General features: G+C 39.4%; 1 protein-coding gene across 4 annotated transcripts; it reads right to left on the reverse strand.

Moving 5' to 3' along the window:
• Nucleotides 1-233: 233 nt before the first annotated feature.
• LOC127005859 (casein kinase II subunit beta) lies at nt 234-18,527 on the reverse strand. 4 transcript variants are annotated; one of them, XM_050875160.1, is made up of 5 exons: nt 18,387-18,527; nt 11,630-11,705; nt 7,598-7,700; nt 6,921-7,096; nt 234-2,748 (listed from the first exon to the last, which is right to left on the reverse strand). In XM_050875160.1, exons 1-5 carry the CDS (start codon nt 18,449-18,451, stop codon nt 2,434-2,436), a joined length of 735 nt encoding a protein of 244 aa, XP_050731117.1. In that variant the 5' UTR covers nt 18,452-18,527; the 3' UTR covers nt 234-2,433. The 4 variants fall into 4 exon arrangements, with proteins under 4 accessions (XP_050731117.1, XP_050731125.1, XP_050731144.1 ...); XM_050875168.1 differs by having other exon boundaries at nt 6,921-7,093; nt 18,387-18,519; XM_050875187.1 differs by lacking the exon at nt 18,387-18,527 and adding an exon at nt 18,166-18,188.
• Between the last annotated feature and the right edge of the window lie 1,127 nt (nt 18,528-19,654).

The following is a 19,654-nucleotide window of genomic DNA, read 5'->3' on the forward strand; positions in this document are numbered from 1 at the left end:
AGAGAGAGAGAGAGAGAGAGAGAGAGAGAGAGAGAGAGAGAGAGAGAGAGAGAGAGAGAGAGAGAGAGAGAGAGAGAGAGAGAGAGAGAGAGAGAGAGAGAGAGAGAGAGAGAGAGAGAGAGAGGAGAGAGAGAGAGAGAGAGAGAGAGAGAGAGAGAGAGAGAGAGAGAGAGAGAGAGAGAGAGAGAGAGAGAGAGAGAGAGAGAGAGAGAGAGGTATTCTAAAAACCCAAGATGTATTTACATTTTATTATAAGACATACCCTAATACTTAACTTACACTTCATAAATACCATGAATAACGGATATGGTATTAGCAATATGCTTCACGTAACAGCAGGGAGAAAATAGTTTCCATTGATCTGCCCAAATGAGAGGAGGTTACAGACTTGTTTGGAATGTGAAGGAAAACCCTTGTGCTGAAGGGCTCCCAATGCTGTCTGTATACAGGTCTCCCTTGATATACGGTAAATCATCTCAAAACGAACCTTCTGACCAATCATTGCTTGAATTTTCACATACTTTCCACTGAGGAAATAGAAAATATTGTGAAAGGTACACAGATGGTGATTTAAATGTTGTAGTAATTACATTATATTGCGAGACAATCTTTGGCAGATTCATCAGTTTGGCTGAATAATAAGAGGAAAACTGAAGGAGTGGACTAACATGAACAATGGGCAAACAGTAAGTGATGAAGGTATGATTACAAAGCAGTGGTTCCCAACCATTTTTGTCCCATTCCCCCTTTTCCATTTACTTTCTCACCTATGGACCACCAACATCTCGTGGGCCACTCATCACCATCCAAAGGGCCGTGAGTTTGACACCCCTGGTACTGTTAGCTAATGTAGAGCAATTGCAGCATTTAAGCATTCAGTTTTAAGGATTGTGAACAGTAGTATGAATTTTATTTTGAGCAACATGTCTCCTAATTCCAGTATAATAAATTTAAAAATAATTAGAATCTCTATGGACCCCTGGTTGGGAGCCACTGTTATAAAGTATGCAAAATGATCTAAAAAGTGAGATGAGAATATCAATGTATAAAATATCCCACTCTATAATCAACAAAATCTGGCACTATGTACTTACTGTGCAACAATGCATACTACCATGATAAAAGGTTTCCAACCATAATAAAAGTGATCAAACCAATATAATCTAAGGTGACAATCAGCACAGTCAATGAGCACCTAATGTGAGGCCTTGATGTTCTCTGCCTTATGACAAGAAATGTTGCATTACTTGGGGTCCACACATTTCAACATGCTAATAAGTAGGATTACAAAGGAGTTTATGACTACAATAAAGTTATATAATCTGTATGGTTTAAGTTGAAAATGTTCTGATGGTAGTGATATTCATTTACATCTCACTGGGCATTCAACAAACTGTCAAATTTCAGGGGACACTATTCATCATACCAAGATGATGGCTACTGTATACTGATCATCACTATACGTTATAATATAGCTAAAAGGTTCAAGTTAAATACCAAAGCATTAAAGTGAGATCAGACACTGCATTCTATATACAAGTATGTACCAAAAAATTGCCCTTATTTTTACTATGCCAAATATTGCTGAACTAAAAAGATACTCCCCTTGTTTACAAGCTTGCCCTTTCCTTTATTTCCAAAATGGCAGTGAAGAAAGCAGGAAAAGCACCTTCGTAAAGAAAATGTGCCAAGATGAATTTACACAATTACTGTAAAATCATAGATGCCGAAATCAGTGGTCAAAGTAAAATGTAACAATAATTAAAGAAGAGAAAAAGATTAAACAATCTCCAAGTTTGCTAACTCCATGTATAACCCTGCTTGGGTTATGCCTATCTTGAAATTGATGATCGAAATGAAATGTAAATGTCTTTGTGAATATGGCAAATATTGCCATGGAGTCACCTGGCCCTCTTTGTGAATATGGCAAATATTGCCATGGAGTCACCTGGCCCTCTTAAGTGCAAGGGCTGTGATGATATATATATGTGTTGTGAAAGCATTAGGAGACAACATGATTCAGGTTCAACATTTTATATACCTTGTGAGCTTCAGTTGTGGCACTCCTAGAAAATGCTAACACGTACATTAAAAAAATGAGGTACATAATTTCCTCAATTAATTGCACTGGCCAGTTCCTTGATGCAAATGTACCATATATTCCAGAAGACCTGTATTAAGTACCTTCATGACCAACACCAACCTCAGGTGAATTTACTTTGAATCCCAATAGTAGTTTTAAGTCAGCAAGGAATCAAATTTCACTATGATGGTAAGCACTAACAGGATATTTTATGCTGAATCAAGCCTGCTCTTTGAGGTAATCTTTATTGAAGATATATGATCTCTTGTCTACAAGACTGAAAGAATAAAAAAAAAAAAAAAAAAAAAAAGAACTATCACACTTTCACTCCTAACATCATAACACACTAGTTAACGTTTACCATTATTATAATTGATGGCTCTCATTGGTGCTTTAAAATTAGCAGCTGCTTGTTGTTGGATCTGGTAGGCCATTGGATGAATCTTAAAGCCATAAAGACGTGGTACAAATTGATTAGCAGGTCTCTTGGGCCTGTACTCTGGGTGAACCATGAAGAGCATGTGGGGGAACCCGGTGCCGAAGTAAGCCCCATCAATATGGTGGTGGCGGGAGGACTTGGGGGTGTACACATCACAACACTTGGGGCAGTACAGCTTCACCATGGCTTCCCCAGGCACATCACTTAGTCCAATAGGTAACATGGGCTGAAAAAGAAGAATTTTTGTAGTTACTTGTATCATATACAGCAATTATAGTGGAGTTAATGCTTTTGAATCAATCCTTAACCGGAAGATTCAAAAGCATCTTTCCACTTTTCATCATCTATCTGATCGCCAGTATGGGTTCTGCAAGGGGCGTTCTACTAGTGATCTTGCTCTCTTAACTGATTCTTGGTCATCCTCTCTTAGCCGTTTCAGTGAAACTTTCTCAGTTGCGCTAGACATATCGAAAGCTTTTGATAGAGTCTGGCCCATGTCTTTGCTTTCTAAACTGCCCTCTTATGGTTTCTATCCTTCTCTCTGTTCCTTAATCTCCAGTTTCCTTCCCGGCCGTTCTATCTCCGCTGTGGTAGACAGTCACTGTTCTTCCCCTAAACCTATCGAGTGGTGTTCCACAGGGCTCTGTCCTATCACCCACTCTCTTCCTGTTATTCATCAATGATCTTCTTTCCATAACAAACTGTCTGATCAACTTGTATGCTGACGACTCCACTCTGCATTATTCAACTTCTTTCAATAGAAGACTCTCTCAACAGGAATGACAAGACTCCAGACTGGAGGCTGCAGAGCGCTTAACCTTGCTATCATTTCCGATTAGGGTAAAAGGAACCTTGTGTCCTTCAATGCCTCAAAAACCCAATTTCTCCACCTATCAACTCGACACAATCTTCCAAACACCTTTCCCCTATTCTTCAACAACACTCAACTGTCACCTTCTTCAACACTAAACATCCTCGGTCTATCCTTAACTCATAATCTTAACTGTAAACTTCACATCTCCTCTCTCACTGAATCAGCTTCCTCGAAGTTGGGTGTTCAGTATCGTCTCCGCCAGTTCTTCTCCCCTGCACAGTTGCTATCCATATACACTCGACCCTCGATTTAGCGGATTTCGGATTTAACGGACAACAAAATCTCAATGGGCAAATAGCCAGCGATGGACAGAATGTCCATTGCTGGGTAGATTTGTGCGGTGTGACACCGGCTTTAGAAACGTCAAAACCCTAAAATAACAATAAACACATGCAGTGCATGCGTGTAGACAGCCCCAGCCGCTCGCCGGGCCTGCACAGCTGACGGGCGGCTGATGACAGTGATGGCAATGATGAGCGTTGGCCACCCGAGCAGCATCCCCATCGGGGCCCGTGCATGTGTGGTTGTGTTCATTATGGGTTTGGGCTTCTCATCCTCCACATGTTGCACGGGACCCCTTTCCTTTCTTCCATCTCTTCTTTTTGAACAAGAAGAGATGGAAGAAAAGAAAGAAGTCCCGCGCAACATGTGGAAAACAAGAATTAGCAAATTGAGGAGCCCGAGCCCACAATAAACACAGCCACACACACACACAGGCCCCAACAAAATGGCGCCGATGCGGGGGCCACGCCGCCATCACCCATCATCATCAGCCGCCCGTCAGCTGCTCAACTTGAACTCTTTCAAGAGGAGGGTTTCAGGACACCTCTCCTACCGAATTTGACCTTGCTTTTGGCCACCTCTTCTGATTCTTTTATGGGAGCAGCGATTAGTGGGCTTTTTTTTTTATTATTGTTTTTTTGTGCCCTTGAGCTGGCTCCTTTGTTGTAAAAAAAAAAAAAAAAAAAAAAAAAAAAAAAAAAAACGCGCAGCCGGGGCCGCTCGCACACATGCGCCTGGCCGCCCGGATCATAAAAAAAAAAAATAAAAAAAAAAAAGGTCCAAGCTAGAAGGGTGGCTGGGTAGATTTGTCCAGTGTGACACCGGGTTCAGAAACGTCAAAACCGTATTTTCAAGCAACAGACCGCCCTTCCCCCCTTTTAATCCGTTAAATCGAGGGCCGAGTGTACAGGGGCCTTGTCCACCCTCGTATGGAGTATGCATTTCACGTATGGGGGGGCTCCACTCACACAGCTCTCTTGGAAAGAGTAGAGTCTAAGACTCTGTCTCATCAGCTCTCCTCCTCTTACCGATAGTCTTCTACCTCTTAAATTCCGCCGCCATGTTGCCTCTCTTTCTATCTTCTATCGATATTTTCACGTTGACTGCTCTTCTGAACTTGCTAACTGCATGCCTCCCTCCCTCCCGTGGCCTCGCTGCACACGACTTTCTACTCAAGCTCATCCCTTTACTGTCCAAATCCCTTACGCACAAGTTAACCAGCATTTTCACTCTTTCATCCCTCACGCTGGTAAACTCTGGAACAATCTTCCTTCATCTGTATTTCCTCCTGCCTATGACTTGAACTCTTTCAAGAGGAGGGTATCAGGACACCTCTCCCCTCGAAATTGACCTATCTTTCGGCCACTCTTCTTGACTCTTTGTAGGAGCAGTGAGTAGTGGGCTTTTTTTTTTCATTATTGTTTCTTTTATTTTTTTGCCTTGAACTGCTTCCTTCACTTAAAAAAAAAAAAAAAAAAAAAAAAAAAATCCATATACTCTTATAGATAACGTACACAATAAACTTACGTTTATTAGGTTCATCATTATTATTATACATATTTTTAAATTTCTACCTTTACTAACGGACTATTGGCATCTTGGGAGTAAGGTTCCCCAATTAGTCCACAAAACCTAAGGTTTACTATAGCAGGTCCTGCCCTAATATCGTTTCGTTTAAAGTAATTTCATTATAATGTTTTTTATAAAAAATGTAAAATAAAAACAAATGAAAATACGTAACATAAGATAATCATACTCCAAACTTATGACAGTAAACGATTCTGTAAGAAAGCGCTTGTTAATGTCTGTTTATACATGTGAGTGTGTGTGTGTCATTTTCATCAGCAAACTGCTATAATCACAGAATATTCAATCATCTTATCTATGTAAATTGATATAACAGTAGCAGTTAGTGATGTGGTCTATCTCAGAAAAGTGTTTCTTGTCAACTGCTGAACAGCCTCAATCAGGTTGAGACTGGAGACACGTATGAATTCAACAGGAATCAGACACGTTTGGTACAGGATGTTTTATATGTCGTTGGGTATGTTTCCTCTGACATCGTCTAGTAATTTATCTCAATGGCCTACATAATTATTTAATGAGGTGAAATATCATGAAATAATTTATAACACTTTTATACAAAAAATAATCCACGATAAATCAATATTCCCACCATAATGCTTGCCTGAAATGTCTGCCCACAAGAGCACCCACAGAAAGTTAATTTCTCCCACAAATTTGTGGGAATTCCCCACGAAGTAGCAAAATGGGCCTAGCAGTCATATATAACATGGCAGTAAAGGGCTGGGATTGCCAAAGAGGCCACTCAAGCAAGCCTACAGCCCCTGTAGGTATCACGAAAAAACAAAACAAAAAAACAAACAAAACTACAATACAAGGTAAATGATTATGTAAAGGATTCGGAGTCGGAGGTACTGTTGAGCCTCACTAACTTGGACCCCAGCAACTCGGATTTTGAGCTAAGTCGGACTCTGACCGACCCAGGGACTAAAGTCCGAGTTGAACTTCCCGCCCTGGTTGCGCCCGGCAGTACGGACTTTGACTGACAGGTGGCCGTTGGTCCATGTTGTTTACATCGCAGAGTCACAAGCACCCCGTGATTGCTGTTGTTATTTCTACTATTTTCAAGCCAGATTGTGATTGACATGTGTGACTTTTTGTGCCAACATGTCTTCAAGAGCTTCAAGACCAAGTGGGGTGTAGAGGAAGGTCACCAACTTGACCATAAATCAGAAATTAGAGCTGCTGCGCAAGCTGGACCTTGGTGTGTCCGTGGCAAGAGTGTGCGAGGAGTATGGGGTGAAGATTTTAGGTTTGTTTTTGAGGTTCTTTGTTTTTTTTGGGATAAATCCATCTATGTTGGACATTCGCATTTGTCGGACCAACCTTTCCCTCTATTAGTTCGAGTTAGCGAGGCTCAACAGTATTTTTACAGACTCCGACCAAAAGTAGCAGACTCCACACCCCTGTTATCAACTCTAGTCCATTCATTTCAGCTAGCCCCCTAGCTCCTAGCCAAGTAGGTAAGGATGTTGTTGATTGGTTGTTGGCAGGCAGGACGTCTGATGTCTAAGCCATTCAACACCAGAAAATATTCATATTATTTTACTTAGCTCATCAGTTGCATAGTATAGGCAAATTTTGTTGACATCATTGAATTAAGCAGTGACTAAACAATTATAACATGCTGCTTTCATACTGTGAACCAATCTACTCACCTGGTTTTCACAGTAGACTCTGGGACAGTGACCAAAATCACCCGCTTGATATTTCTCAATCATCTGTGCAATGCCGCGATTTGTGAGGATGTATCGAGCATGGATGAGGCCGTACAGCATTTCTGCTGCCTGCTCTATGAGGTCACTCTGGTGGGGTATTTCTTCTTCCTCATCTGCTGACAAAATTACATTCTATTGCCAGGGAAACCCAACAGATGGACATATACACTGGGGACTGACTTGAGCACCACAGAGCTTTCAAACACAAAGATTATATGCATATACCAAGTCATAAAAATAAGTATTTTTTTAAACTTTATGAGCAATAGTTTTTGGTACCAGGGTTCTTTATACTTATATGATCAGAATCGGATTCGCCCTAGCTCAAACTGGCGGCAGTACCCTTGCCTCCGAAAAACATCCATTAACAAGATGCTTTGGTTGCTATACCTCTGCATTTATTGACCAGAGGGTTGAGAAATCAGAAATTTGATATGTTAAGCTTACTGTACAATAAACAATTAGTTCCTCAAGCAAGGCAATGAGATCTGAATCAAAATCTGTCATACTTTAGTTTAATTTCTAGGACATAGGGTCACTAAGGTTTCCACATGATCATATTTCAATAATATCACATTCATCTTCCACAATAATGACATAACCTCAAGAATAAGTACCTGGCTCTAGGTCAAGAATCATGTCAAGCGCCTGACGGTAGTGTGGCACCTGTTCATTGAGTCCTGTTAGGTTGAATTTGTCCTGTATATAATCTTCATCCACCTGGAGAAGAGAAGGGAAACATTAACTCAAAAATGAAAGCAGTGAGCATAAGGTCACTTACTACATTAGAATATGATATGAAGCCAAATGATATCTAAACACATACATATCTAAAACACTCAACATTCCTGAATGCTGACACACACACACACACACACACACACATCTCTCTCTCTCTCTCTCTCTCTCTCTCTCTCTATATATATGCCCTCTTGTAGGATTCCGAATGCCCATTCCTTGCCCCACATGAGTTCTAGTTGGCACATATTGACTTAAAACTACCCATATGTTGTCATATATGCTTTCTACAAACCTTCAAACACTGGTAAAATGAACGTCACATAGTGGGGATCACATTACGTGTAAATAGCTAGGAAATGTGAGTACACACCCGCAGGGCGCTTGGTAGTGAAGTAGCCCAAAGCAATGAAATGTCAGAACATGAAGGGGCCAAAAGGAGCTTTACCCTCATAGGATACGACATATATTCTCGTCTTTTATGTATTGTCCTTACGGAGGATTGCCTCCCTATTAAAAAGAGCATGCACACAGGCCAGCTTGGGCTACATTGGTGCCAGCGTTCGTGCAGGTCTGCACATTTCATTGCTATTTTAAGAATAGGAGTGTCCAACAACAGCTCAACATGGATACAAACTTGGTGGAGGGACTGGTTTTCTGTCTAAGCCAAGGGTAGTGGTCCAAAAAATTAGCCTATTTTGATTTTTTAAATTTATGTTTGGCCAATGCAACACTGTAGAATTAAATCAAAGTATGTGCTCATCTTTGTATATATTCATACACGTTCTGGTAATATTTCTATGGTCTCTGATTTACACAAAAGCGAATTTCTAGCTTAATAAAAATTAATAAAAACTCAAAAGTGCCATCTCCAGTTAAATTGAGTAATAATGTTAGTTATGCCTCCATGAAACCTACATAAATAGACAAAAAGAGAGCTCACAGTCAAGACGTCACATTTTTAACAAAACTATGCATATTTAATCTGATACCTTCTAAATGGTGCAGGCTGCTGCAAGCCTTTTCATGGAAGAAACTAGACAGATACCCATATACGAATAGGCAGAAGGACAAGGCAACACATCCATACCAGAAAACAGAGCCATGGAGACAAACAAAACCTCCATGTGTCTGTTCCAAACATATCCAATAACAGCACTTCCCAAGCACACCCAGATCCAGCATACTTTGTTAACAATGACTGGGGAAGAGCACCCACACCCAGAATGAAGAATGTCATGCAAATCATTGTTGACGTAGGCACATCTGTTGTTGTTGTTTTGGTGCTGGCTTCAAGCACCTGGCTGCAGTTGTCATATAAAACAAATGAACGTATTTTCTGAATATCTTGTTTATCCAATGTTTGCTCAAGAAAAAAAAAAAAAAAAAAAAATAACAACAAAAATATCAGTGACTTTAAAGAATGAAGTATTCTTTACAAAACACAATAATTACATTACCTCCTACTGGCTAAGAAACGTACTGAATCCATGTCTTGTGTGGAGATGTTGGGCACATGTAATGTTTTAATCTCCAAAAGTTTTCAACATCAGTAGAAAATTTAAATGACAACAAAATAGTTTATAAGGTAGAAAATGCGATATGGGTAGTAAGTCAATAAAACATATCTTGGCATTGGGCCTGGAACAGATTAATCATAAATAGATGAATCAAAATGTATGAATGCTATCATGAATGATGTTCTAGATCTAGAATAATGGTTCTTAAACTGGGATATGCGCCCCCATAGAGGGGCGTTATCAATTTCGAGGGTGAGCACGAACCTTGAACGACAACGTTGAATTTCTGTTGTTGGAGTGTTGTTATTATCTTAAAAAGAGCATTGGTTAATATTGAGGAGTTTATGAAATATGGAAAAATACTGCCTCTATCAACTTTTAGAGTCTAGTTAGGCTTACCAAAAAGGTGGAGGTTCTCAGTTTGGGTAAAAAAAATTGCATTATTTGAAAAAACTGAGTTAATTCTTTGGCTTCTGATGCACACATTGCAATACTGCCAAGTGTATAAGGCTTCATTTGCCATTTAAATGGCTGTTCGCCCTGCTACGCCCACTCTCAGCATGATATGCCTTACATTCCTTTTATTTTGATCGTTTTTTTTGGCTTCTTTTTGCGTAAATTAGGTTCTGATATTTTTGTACGATAACTGCAGCAGTGGCAGCATTGGCCTGAGGGTTGCCTTCAGGGTCTGGGTCAAAGGACACATCGCACGTGGGTTGCTTTGTTTTGTTTTTTGTGAAACCGACACCCTGTTATTTATGTAATGTAGAATGTATAATATATTATATGTATAATTGTATAAATAACAGGGGACCAGGAGCCTTGACATGGAAGGGGCAGGCAGGCCTCCCTGACATGAGCCACAACGATGACCTAAATGTGACCTTGAGTGACCTGAACTTGATCTGGCCTTGCACTACTGACCCCCCTGGACTAGTCAAAGGTTCACGCAAGTATATATTTCTAAATAAAGCTTTACTGTTTGATCTGTATGGTGCAGTGTAGTGTTCATCACAAAACTGCATTTATCTTGAACTGATTTTTTTGCAGTATGAAATACTTTTGCTTTTTTTTTTTGCAATTTTGAAAAGTCCATTTGCAAAATGTATCTGCCTTGGGTATCTACAAAAAAAGTGCACTGACAGACCTTATTTCCACCAAACATGTCTATGACCAATTTTTAAGGCATGAATTTTAGCGAACGAAAAAATGCCAAATTCCCATAGTTTACCATAAATCAGTCTTTTCAGCTAGGTTTATATGAATGCACTTTGATGTACTTTAGCATGTCTATTATTTGAGGTTAATCCCTAATGGGTAGGTGACAGGTTTTTCCGGTTGCCACGTACAGGGCAGGTAATGAGTTTTTCCGGTTGCCATGTAGAAGGTGAGGGCGGGTGACAGTTTTTTCCAGTCTGAATTTTTCTGCCATAATCATGAAGTCTGTGTGCAGATTTCAACACCACGGAAACAGCACATGAAAGACTTTGGGTTTGTGGCAGATTAAAGAGTTAGGATAGATAAAGCGAATGCTCACAAATGTAAAGCTACTGGGTTAGGGAGTCGTAAAATTGATAATGGAATGTGAGCAATTTTCGGAAAACCGTCCTAACATTGCCGTACAGTTTTCTCCATACACCCCCACCCTATAGGGGTTAAAAGGGTATTATCGTATTCTACATTTTTTTTTCCACCATTACAAAAATGGTGCTTTACAGTTTGAAAAAGGAGCTTTACCCTCATAGGATTATGCAAAAACTCCTACAGTGAATTTGATCATGTTAACGGTGAACAAGCATCATGCAGCCACGCAGTTGAGGTAAAAAATGGTTGGCCTATTATAACAATTTAGGTTGGTAGATCTGGAAAATTGAGAGCAGCATTCGAGTAAAAGAACCTCCACATTAATAAATCTGGGAGCAAATTTTATCTATATATGCAAGGAGGGCATGGAAGGAAGGACCTATTCCTAAAGGGGACATGGTAGTAAAAAGTTAAAGAACCTCTATTCTTGAGCCAACTGCATTCATTATGGCATACCCCACTGTGTGTGTGTGTGTGTGTGTGTGTGTGTGTGTGTGTGTGTGTGTGTGTATATATATATAGTATATATATATATATATATATATATATATATATATATATATATATATATATATATATATATATATACACACACACACACACACATCAAAAACATGTAAATTCTTGGTCAAGTCTTGTTATTTTCATATCACTGACCATGAAATTATTCATCTTAAAAAAAAAAGTCAAATCACTATTATAGACTTTTCCTCCCCTTGGGTGGGGAGGAATATGAGACAGAAAGAGAAAGCCTTTTTAGTCATGATGATACGATCATTTTGACAGCATTTATGGTCATCAACTTACCTCACAAAAAAATTCATTTCCTCTAAGACCACAGAACCAGGCAATCCACGACACTTCCTCTGAACTGCTCATCTTGCTGTAAAGAAAGTTTACATTAGTGCCACATGAATTAAGGATTAGTTTGCTTCATATGATAAGATATCAAACAATTCAACTAGGCCCAACAACTGTGCATCTCTGTACATATTGTATTATGAATTATTGCTTAATTTTATAGTATACTGACTGATAATTTGCTTCAGTAAATGATGCCGTCAACCGGGGTGACCGGACAAAAAGTGGATAAACAGTTGACATGTTGATAACTCGTAGCCAGTTGCAACAAGCTAGATGATTTTAGTGTCAGAATTTGTCTTTTACCTTATAGTTTTCAAATAAGAATGTTGTTTACTTGAGACACGTTTCAGTTTTGAAAACAAGCACAATATGTTTTGAGATTTTGTAAAAATTTACCCCCCTTGGAAAACTTTTTCTGGCAGGAACGATAATGTTAATGCAAGGATGGTGATGTTACCAAAACTCTGATACCTTTCCACAGCACTTATTTAAAAAAAAGTCCCTATGCAAATGTATATTAGGTAATTCAAATTGATATATAAAATTATGATATGAACTGAAGTACCGGTATTTGCTTCAACTTTGAAACTAGAAAAAATCAACATATTACTTTATATTACAACCAAGAAAAATTATATACCTATTTCAAATTGCTTAGTACAGTAGGCTAATTGAGTAATATCATTCACCATGCCTGCCATGCATAAGGAAACAAGTTATTGTAATATAATGAAAAGTATGGAACTAGACAAGTGATTTTTTTCAGTACTTTAAATGCTCACTGAGACACACTGATTGACTGACAGGCAAATGATAGCCAGTGGCGTGGGTCTCACGGACTCTCACTGAGTCTCACCGTACTGGTACTGGACACATTCAGATACAGACTTCGTACGATATGCTTATACCATTTTCAGTTTACCTAATTGAGGTACATTATTCAAATTTTTCATCACTGTAGCTACATAAAGTTATTATTTCATATTAATATGCAGTAATCATACTGTATATTTTGAACTAATAAAAAAAAAAAAAAAATATGTGTGTTTTTGGTTTAGAAGTAAACAAACAGTAAATTAGTAGAAGACTTGAGAGATCGATAATTTTCTGTACACTGCTATTTCTAGTAGCATCTAGGATCACCACAAGAATGAGAAAACTGGCAAATTCTAACATATTAAAACCAGGATGTTTCCACAAAGCAAAGTTAAGTTATAAGTAACAAATTACGGAACTAGAAGTATTTGCTCTCCATACAGATGACAGATGGGCAGTAAACACAGTTGTAAACATGAGGGTTACAGTATGTCTTTAACTTTGTGGTACCAGTGTCCAGTAATTAATGAAGATTAATCACATTTACAATTTCTAAATAATCGGCCGGTTATTGGTTACCAATTAATCGGTAATTGGCCAAATTGCTTATCGGTGCAACCCTAGTTGTTGTTAACTCGTGGGCTTTGACTATGGGAAAGCCGAAAAGTGGCCGAGAAACGACAAAATTACACTGCATTTTGAGACTAAGAAAAGAGCATGGAACATACATCAGAGTACTCCTCTCATAACCATAGCCGTTAAAAATATTTACTGTCACTCAAACTCCATTCTTTTTGGGTGGTGTTTGTTACAAAATAAACAGTCTTGTGACGCGTGGCATCTAGCCGAGAGTCGCTTGTTGTCTACTATAGAGAATTTGACAAGTGATTACTGTATGGATAGCTAATTCAGTATGCCATGACCTTACAGTACCACCTATGACAAAAAAGCCCACCTCAAGATCACTCACCCACCACAATGACCTAGGGCATTCATGGTGGGTTTCGCTATGCCACCACCACCTACAATTAGCTCGAATTAGGTGTTGCCCTTTTTAGGGTCCACCGTACCACAGTCACGACTCGTGAAAGCCCTGAAAAGGGTCTGCCGACATTCTCGGGTTAAGGCGTCTGATAAGAAAGGGAAGATTTTTTTTTTTTTTTGTGGCTGCAATTGTTGATGTGAGTGAGTCGCTTAAAGTGAGGTTTTCAAAACACGTAAAAGACACCAAAAATGTGTTTGTAAATAACAGCGCGGATGATATGTGGGACATAGATGAAGACATAGTTGAATTCTTTAGAAGAACCTCAGTTAGATAAAAGGGAGCGAATGATGTTTAAATTGAATGTCTATCAGTGGCCATAGGAGTTGTAGGTACTTCTCATAAAACAATGTTTTTGTTCACATATGAAAGTAGGATTGTTTTATTTTCACATATTTTTTTGGTTTATTTATCATTCACTTTTGTTAAAAATTCTTTAGTTTGATTTAAGCAATCATATAAAGTAGATAAATAAACATACAAATAAATTTCTAGTGAAATGCATCATGATAAAATCTGATAAATGAGATGTAAAATAGTGTGCACTTCAAAGACCCCTAACACACTTGAATGTTGTCCTACCATTATAAAAAATTCTTGTGGTGATTATGTGATAAAAAAAAAAAAATAAATAAATAAAAAATAAAAAAAACTCTACATCTTATAGTTTTTTGTAATGACATTCTTTTCAAAATTAGTGACTATTTTTTACTTCCCTGCTACTACTACTACTGACCTAAAAATTAATGTGGGAACTTCTTTCCCAAGATTTTTGCCAATTTCCCCCCCCTGGTTCAGCAGTGTCTGGTGTCGCCCCCGGAATGTGCGAACAGGCCCAGATATGTTAACCCATAGACCCTAGGCCTAGAAACAAATATTTTATAAGCAAAAAACCTTGAAAACTGTCCGAAGTCACCCCGGTTGACGGTACATGAAATGAGGATGTAATGTTTTTCCCTTTATTTGCCTCCTTTACTGAAAACAACAGAGGTTCTTGTTATTCATCTCTAATAAAGACAGAAAAAACACACAACATAATTTTCATTATGAATATTTATCACAGAAAGGTTCCTATTTTGGCAGCAAGTATATTACTATTTTAGCAGTTACAGGTATCTTCTGTAGACAAATATCTATAAAGCAAGTCTCATAATGGTGGGCAAAACATTTTTTGGATAATATTCAAGAAAGGGTAGCCTCCTCTGGTGGTGGTCCAGCCGATGTTGCGAGAAATACCTCCTCGCAGAAATAAGTTGCATATTCTCTACACCCCTCCAATATTGCCCCCACGAGAATAATAATCTTTCCAAGGTCTCACATACTGTTGTACTTCTCTTGTTTTACCGGCGCACCATACATGTGGGGGGGTTCCAGAGGGGGTGGAGGGGGGCATCCCTCCTGTTAGAGGTTAGGTTATGTAAAGTTCAGTTGGAGTAGTTTAAATATGCTCCCCCACCCAAAAAACCAAATTTCCCATGGGTCCCCTAAGTTGAACCTCTCTGCGAGCTATTTTGCGGCTGCAGCAGCGGGTGCACAAAAGGCATTGAAAAGTCAATCATTTAGTGATTTCCGGAGAAAAATACTATCTCCATAATAAACAGCATCACATTTTGTCCAGAAATAAGTAGTCAGCATCTCAAAATAAGTAGGCTACCCTTTCGTGAATAATACCCATCTTTTCTAGTATGTTTTGAGGGTTTTAACTGATATGCTAACTATTCTCCATGGAAATCACTAGTCTTTCAAATTCCCTCCCTCCCTAAAACTATCAATTTCTGAGAAAATTAAAAATAATAATAATAAACAGACTAACACTCAGCCAAAATAAAAGTTTAGTTCTTACATTACACAGAAACAAAGAAAAAATAAGCACTTTAGCCTTCACTAGACCAAGAGGAAGGCAGGCTCGGCTTCTGCTGAAGTAAGCCACTACTCTGGCCGGAAAGTTGAAAATGGTGCAAGGTGAAGCGTATGACAAGCCTTTATAAAAAATAATTAAACAACATATCTAGTCAAAATTATGGGGGGGAAGGCTTTGTCCCCTTATTATCTTAATCTAACCAAACCTAAAGTCATCTATATGCCTCGTTGAAACTTTTCATAAAACAATGAAACCCCACCAATAACCTAATGGATAGAAACTTACTGCGCATTGGATAGTATCTACTACGTGCTAGATAGTAATCTAATATGTTCTGGATAGTAATCTACTGCAAGTTAGATAGCCATCTATATGTCATATTGAAATAATGAAATCCCTATAGTAACCTATTGCCTAAAAAGTGAGGGAAAGACAAAAACCATGTTTTCAAACAACTGGCCGATATTACACCCAGATCAATTTATAAAATTTTAATTTCCCAAAAACAATCACATATAATCACTTTATTTCAGCTGGATAGCATCAGTACTTTAAACCCACACTTTCCCTGGTCTTTATAGCTGCCCCTACTACTGGGTGTTTCATGCTCGCTGGCATGGAGGTATTTGAAATTTTAATATCACTTATAACTACAGTATATATGAAGTGCCTATAAAACAAGAGAAATATTATGAGACTTTAATGAGGGAATTATTCTCATTGGGGTAAAGATTGAGGCATACATTCTCCATAATTATGAAAACTGTCAAACTTGGCAGTGCGATGGGGTTAGCCCTTAGATTATGGCGATCGTATATATAAGTGCACTACCACATGCCCCACCCGTACGGGGATCATATATATAATCATCACACTCTACGCTCCCTACGTTTCAAATATACTGCCAGTTCTTGACACAGAAGAATGGTGGAGGCATCTGGCATCCGTACACACTCTCATTCGTCTCCAGCGCACAGCCTGCCAAAGGCCACAGATCATTTTCCACTTTTGTTCGGAATACATCTGGCATGTCTCATGACGCGTCAAGCAGTTCCTCTGCTCCGGGAGGAAGTAGAGTGCAGGCGAATTAAAGTGACAGTTACTTTGATGACTGCTATGGTAGTGACATTGACATTTGAAACATTTGAAACATTTATTAATAGCCTATTAGGTACAGTTACATAATTATGTTGTATGTATTGTTAGAGGCCAGCTTTTATATAAGCATAAGCTTTTCAGGCAATGAAGGGAGGGGCAAGTAGGTAGAGAGAGAGAGAGAGAGAGAGAGAGAGAGAGAGAGAGAGAGAGAGAGAGAGAGAGAGAGAGAGAGAGAGAGAGAGAGAGAGAGAGAGAGAGAGAGAGAGTGTGTGGGGTGCTTCCACGCAACGCGTCACGGCCACGAAAAAATGCGCAATATTTTCAGCTGTCATAACTTTTTTATTATTATTAGGAGAGAGAAGTTTTATTACACCACCATATATACTAGATGAATATACAATTATTGGAAAGAAGTAAGACACCATTTCCACCTCTTTTAAATGCCTAAATTTTCCCCGTGCACAGCATCCAGATATATATCACCACCCGTACTCTAAGGGTTAAAATAGATAAATATAGTTGTTATTTTATTAGCCCTCTCGCACACGATGACGCGTTTCGCGTCATCAAGGGTAAAAGGTCCTGGCGCACGATGACGCGAAATGCGTCATAAAAGTTTTAAAAATTTATTAAAAATTAAGTTTTCGTTGAAAGTGCGTCATTTGTTGGGATAAGTTTCTTAATGGTAACATATGCCAACCTTTCTAAGGAGCGTAGATTAGGAGCATGGAGTGATTTTTAGTTGTTACCCTACTCTGACAGGAGGAAAAAAATACAGGATATACAGTTTTCTTGGTGTAACTCGGGAACTAATAGGCGTATGAGGATTTTGAGGATACCATAAGAATCCTCACTAAATTCCGCTGTGAAAAATGTATTCGGCTAAAAAAAGTTGACCCACAAAATTTCGAGCTAGCGAGTGGGGAAGTTGGTAATTAGGATTTATTGTCTGTAATACTCTATACAGACTTGAAATGAATTTGTATTATTTATTTTCCTCTATTTTAATTTGCGCATGTTCTAGTACAAGTCTTGATGAAGCCATTGATACCAAATTTATTGGGGTACGATATATCTGTGAGGGTAAAATACGTCCGGGAATGTAGAGTATCGCGGCGGCAAAAAAAAGGCCGGTCGGGCCTCAGAAATGCATGGCGAGTGGAACAGAAACTTATTGGAAACTTACGGTGCAAGAGAGGGTTAATTCAGAAGGGAAAGCAATGCTGCAGCAGACCATTTCACTGTAATGAAATGGGTGTAATTCTGGAGATTTACCACATTTCAACACCATATACTCAGAACAACAAACAGACTACAACTATGATAATGACTTTCTAAACAAAAGTCAAGGTAACACCTCAAAAAATATACAACTGCTAAGGTTTACAAGCATCACTAACAGCTTCACGTCCACCCTCACGTTCCCTGACAAAGCACCACACTTTCCTTAGTGTCTGAGCACCTGGAAAGTGACTGGAATGATATGTATCCCCCATGAACAAAAACATACACAAACAAAAATATCACTCCCTGAACTGACTGGGTCTTCCTTAACCGTGTCCTTATGGCCCAAACCGTGTTAAAGAAACCTTGGTGCTGGGGTTATGAAGCCTGGTACTGACTCCGGAGGGCATCACCAGCGGGAAAATACCAGTTACACACCAAGAATCTTAAAAATAGCACCAGCACGAGCGCGGACCAAGGACATTGATGGCCACACCGTCCTCAGCACCAGACCGAGTAAGCTCTTCCCAAACTAAGCTCCCAGCACACTTATAAAACACCTACACATGTATAATTCACGTGGCAGAGTTGGGAGTGGTCAGAAAGGAAGTTATAGAGGGAGAAATAAAGGAGTGAGGCGTTAAATTGTGCGTACTGACCGCTTGTTCCCGGGGCGAGGCGAGGAAGGTGCCGCCGCTGCTGCCCTCTCCCGGCCGCCGAGCATTGCCGCCGAGGGGGCCCAAGGCTTGGCCAAGGCTCGGCCTCGGTCTTGGCGCCCTCGTATCTGAAACTCTCTATGCAGCCTCTTATATCACGACGTAGAAAGATTCTAACTAACTAACTGATCGCGTGACAAAATAAATAAATCTCTAAATAGTGATGATAAGATAGAGTTATCTCTCAGTTTATATAAAGTGACTTGATACAAGGGTGACCGTGTGTTGTTGTAAGCCCGCAAGTAACGGAGACAGAACTTTTAGACGTAAACTTGCCTACCTTGAGATCCCTGTGGGATCTTCAAGAATCTCTGTTCTAGAGCAAGTTGAAAGGTGTAGCAGGCCAATGTGTTTGTTTCGATATTCTAAAAATTAGAGGCTGAGGAGCAGTGGAAGATGGCCTACCAAGAGACTGCAGCTGCTTTGACCCCGTGCTGTAGGGACCACAGGCATGAAAACATCGTCAAAAATTATTAAAAAATAAGCCATGATCGTAATCACAACGGGTTTTTCCTTCCATTTATCTGTAGCAACAAGTCCATAACTTCAGTAACAACAACACAAGCCGCAACTATCCCTACTCTTGCTGACGGCGTCATGTGGGTTTTTAGAGTTGTGGGTAAGGGCAACCGACCTTGGCGTGTGTGACCTAGGGTGACCAGACGTCCCCGTTTTCAGTGACCTGTCCCCGGCTACTGCTGTCCCCGGAAATGTCCCCGGTTTTCACTGTGACTGAAAGATCCGAAATTGATATCAATAATAAAAAATAATAAAAAAACGAAAATGTTGACCAAATTAACTATATACGTATAGTTGCGCACCGTACTACTCGCACTGTACAGTGTACAGTGTATATAACTAAGGAAATGATAAACAGCTTCGCACGGCATAATATGCGAGAAGGGGCTCAGTTATAAGCCTTTTTCAACTAAATTTCCCACACATCAACACTGCTAGATTGGCATCTGTAGTAATCTGTCTACCAGGTAGCAATGCCCCTGTTGAGAGTTTTTTTTTTTTCCCTAATGAATGATGTGTGGACCGCCGAGAGAAATCGGTTCACAGTCTCCACCATGAAGGCCCTGCTGACAGTGAAGACCAACTTCAACCTGCCATGCCAGGATTTTATGGAGAAGCTGACCAAAAACAAACCGATTCTTAAAAAGATATACTCCTCTGAGAAATACACACACTGGGTTAGTGCACCAGTC

Source organism: Eriocheir sinensis, chromosome 3, assembly GCF_024679095.1.
Source record: "Eriocheir sinensis breed Jianghai 21 chromosome 3, ASM2467909v1, whole genome shotgun sequence".
NCBI classification, from domain to species: Eukaryota; Metazoa; Arthropoda; class Malacostraca; order Decapoda; family Varunidae; genus Eriocheir; species Eriocheir sinensis.

Excerpts from the sequence above, each read along its gene's own strand:
- LOC127005859 (XM_050875160.1), bottom strand. The coding sequence starts at position 18,451 with ATGCTCGGCGGCCGGGAGAGGGCAGCAGCGGCGGCACCTTCCTCGCCT. Across the intron at positions 7,097-7,597 it reads GATTCTTGACCTAGAGCCAG|CAGATGAGGAAGAAGAAATA; the intron begins GTACTTATTCTT and ends TAATTTTGTCAG. Across the intron at positions 2,749-6,920 it reads GAGTCTACTGTGAAAACCAG|CCCATGTTACCTATTGGACT; the intron begins GTGAGTAGATTG and ends CTTCTTTTTCAG.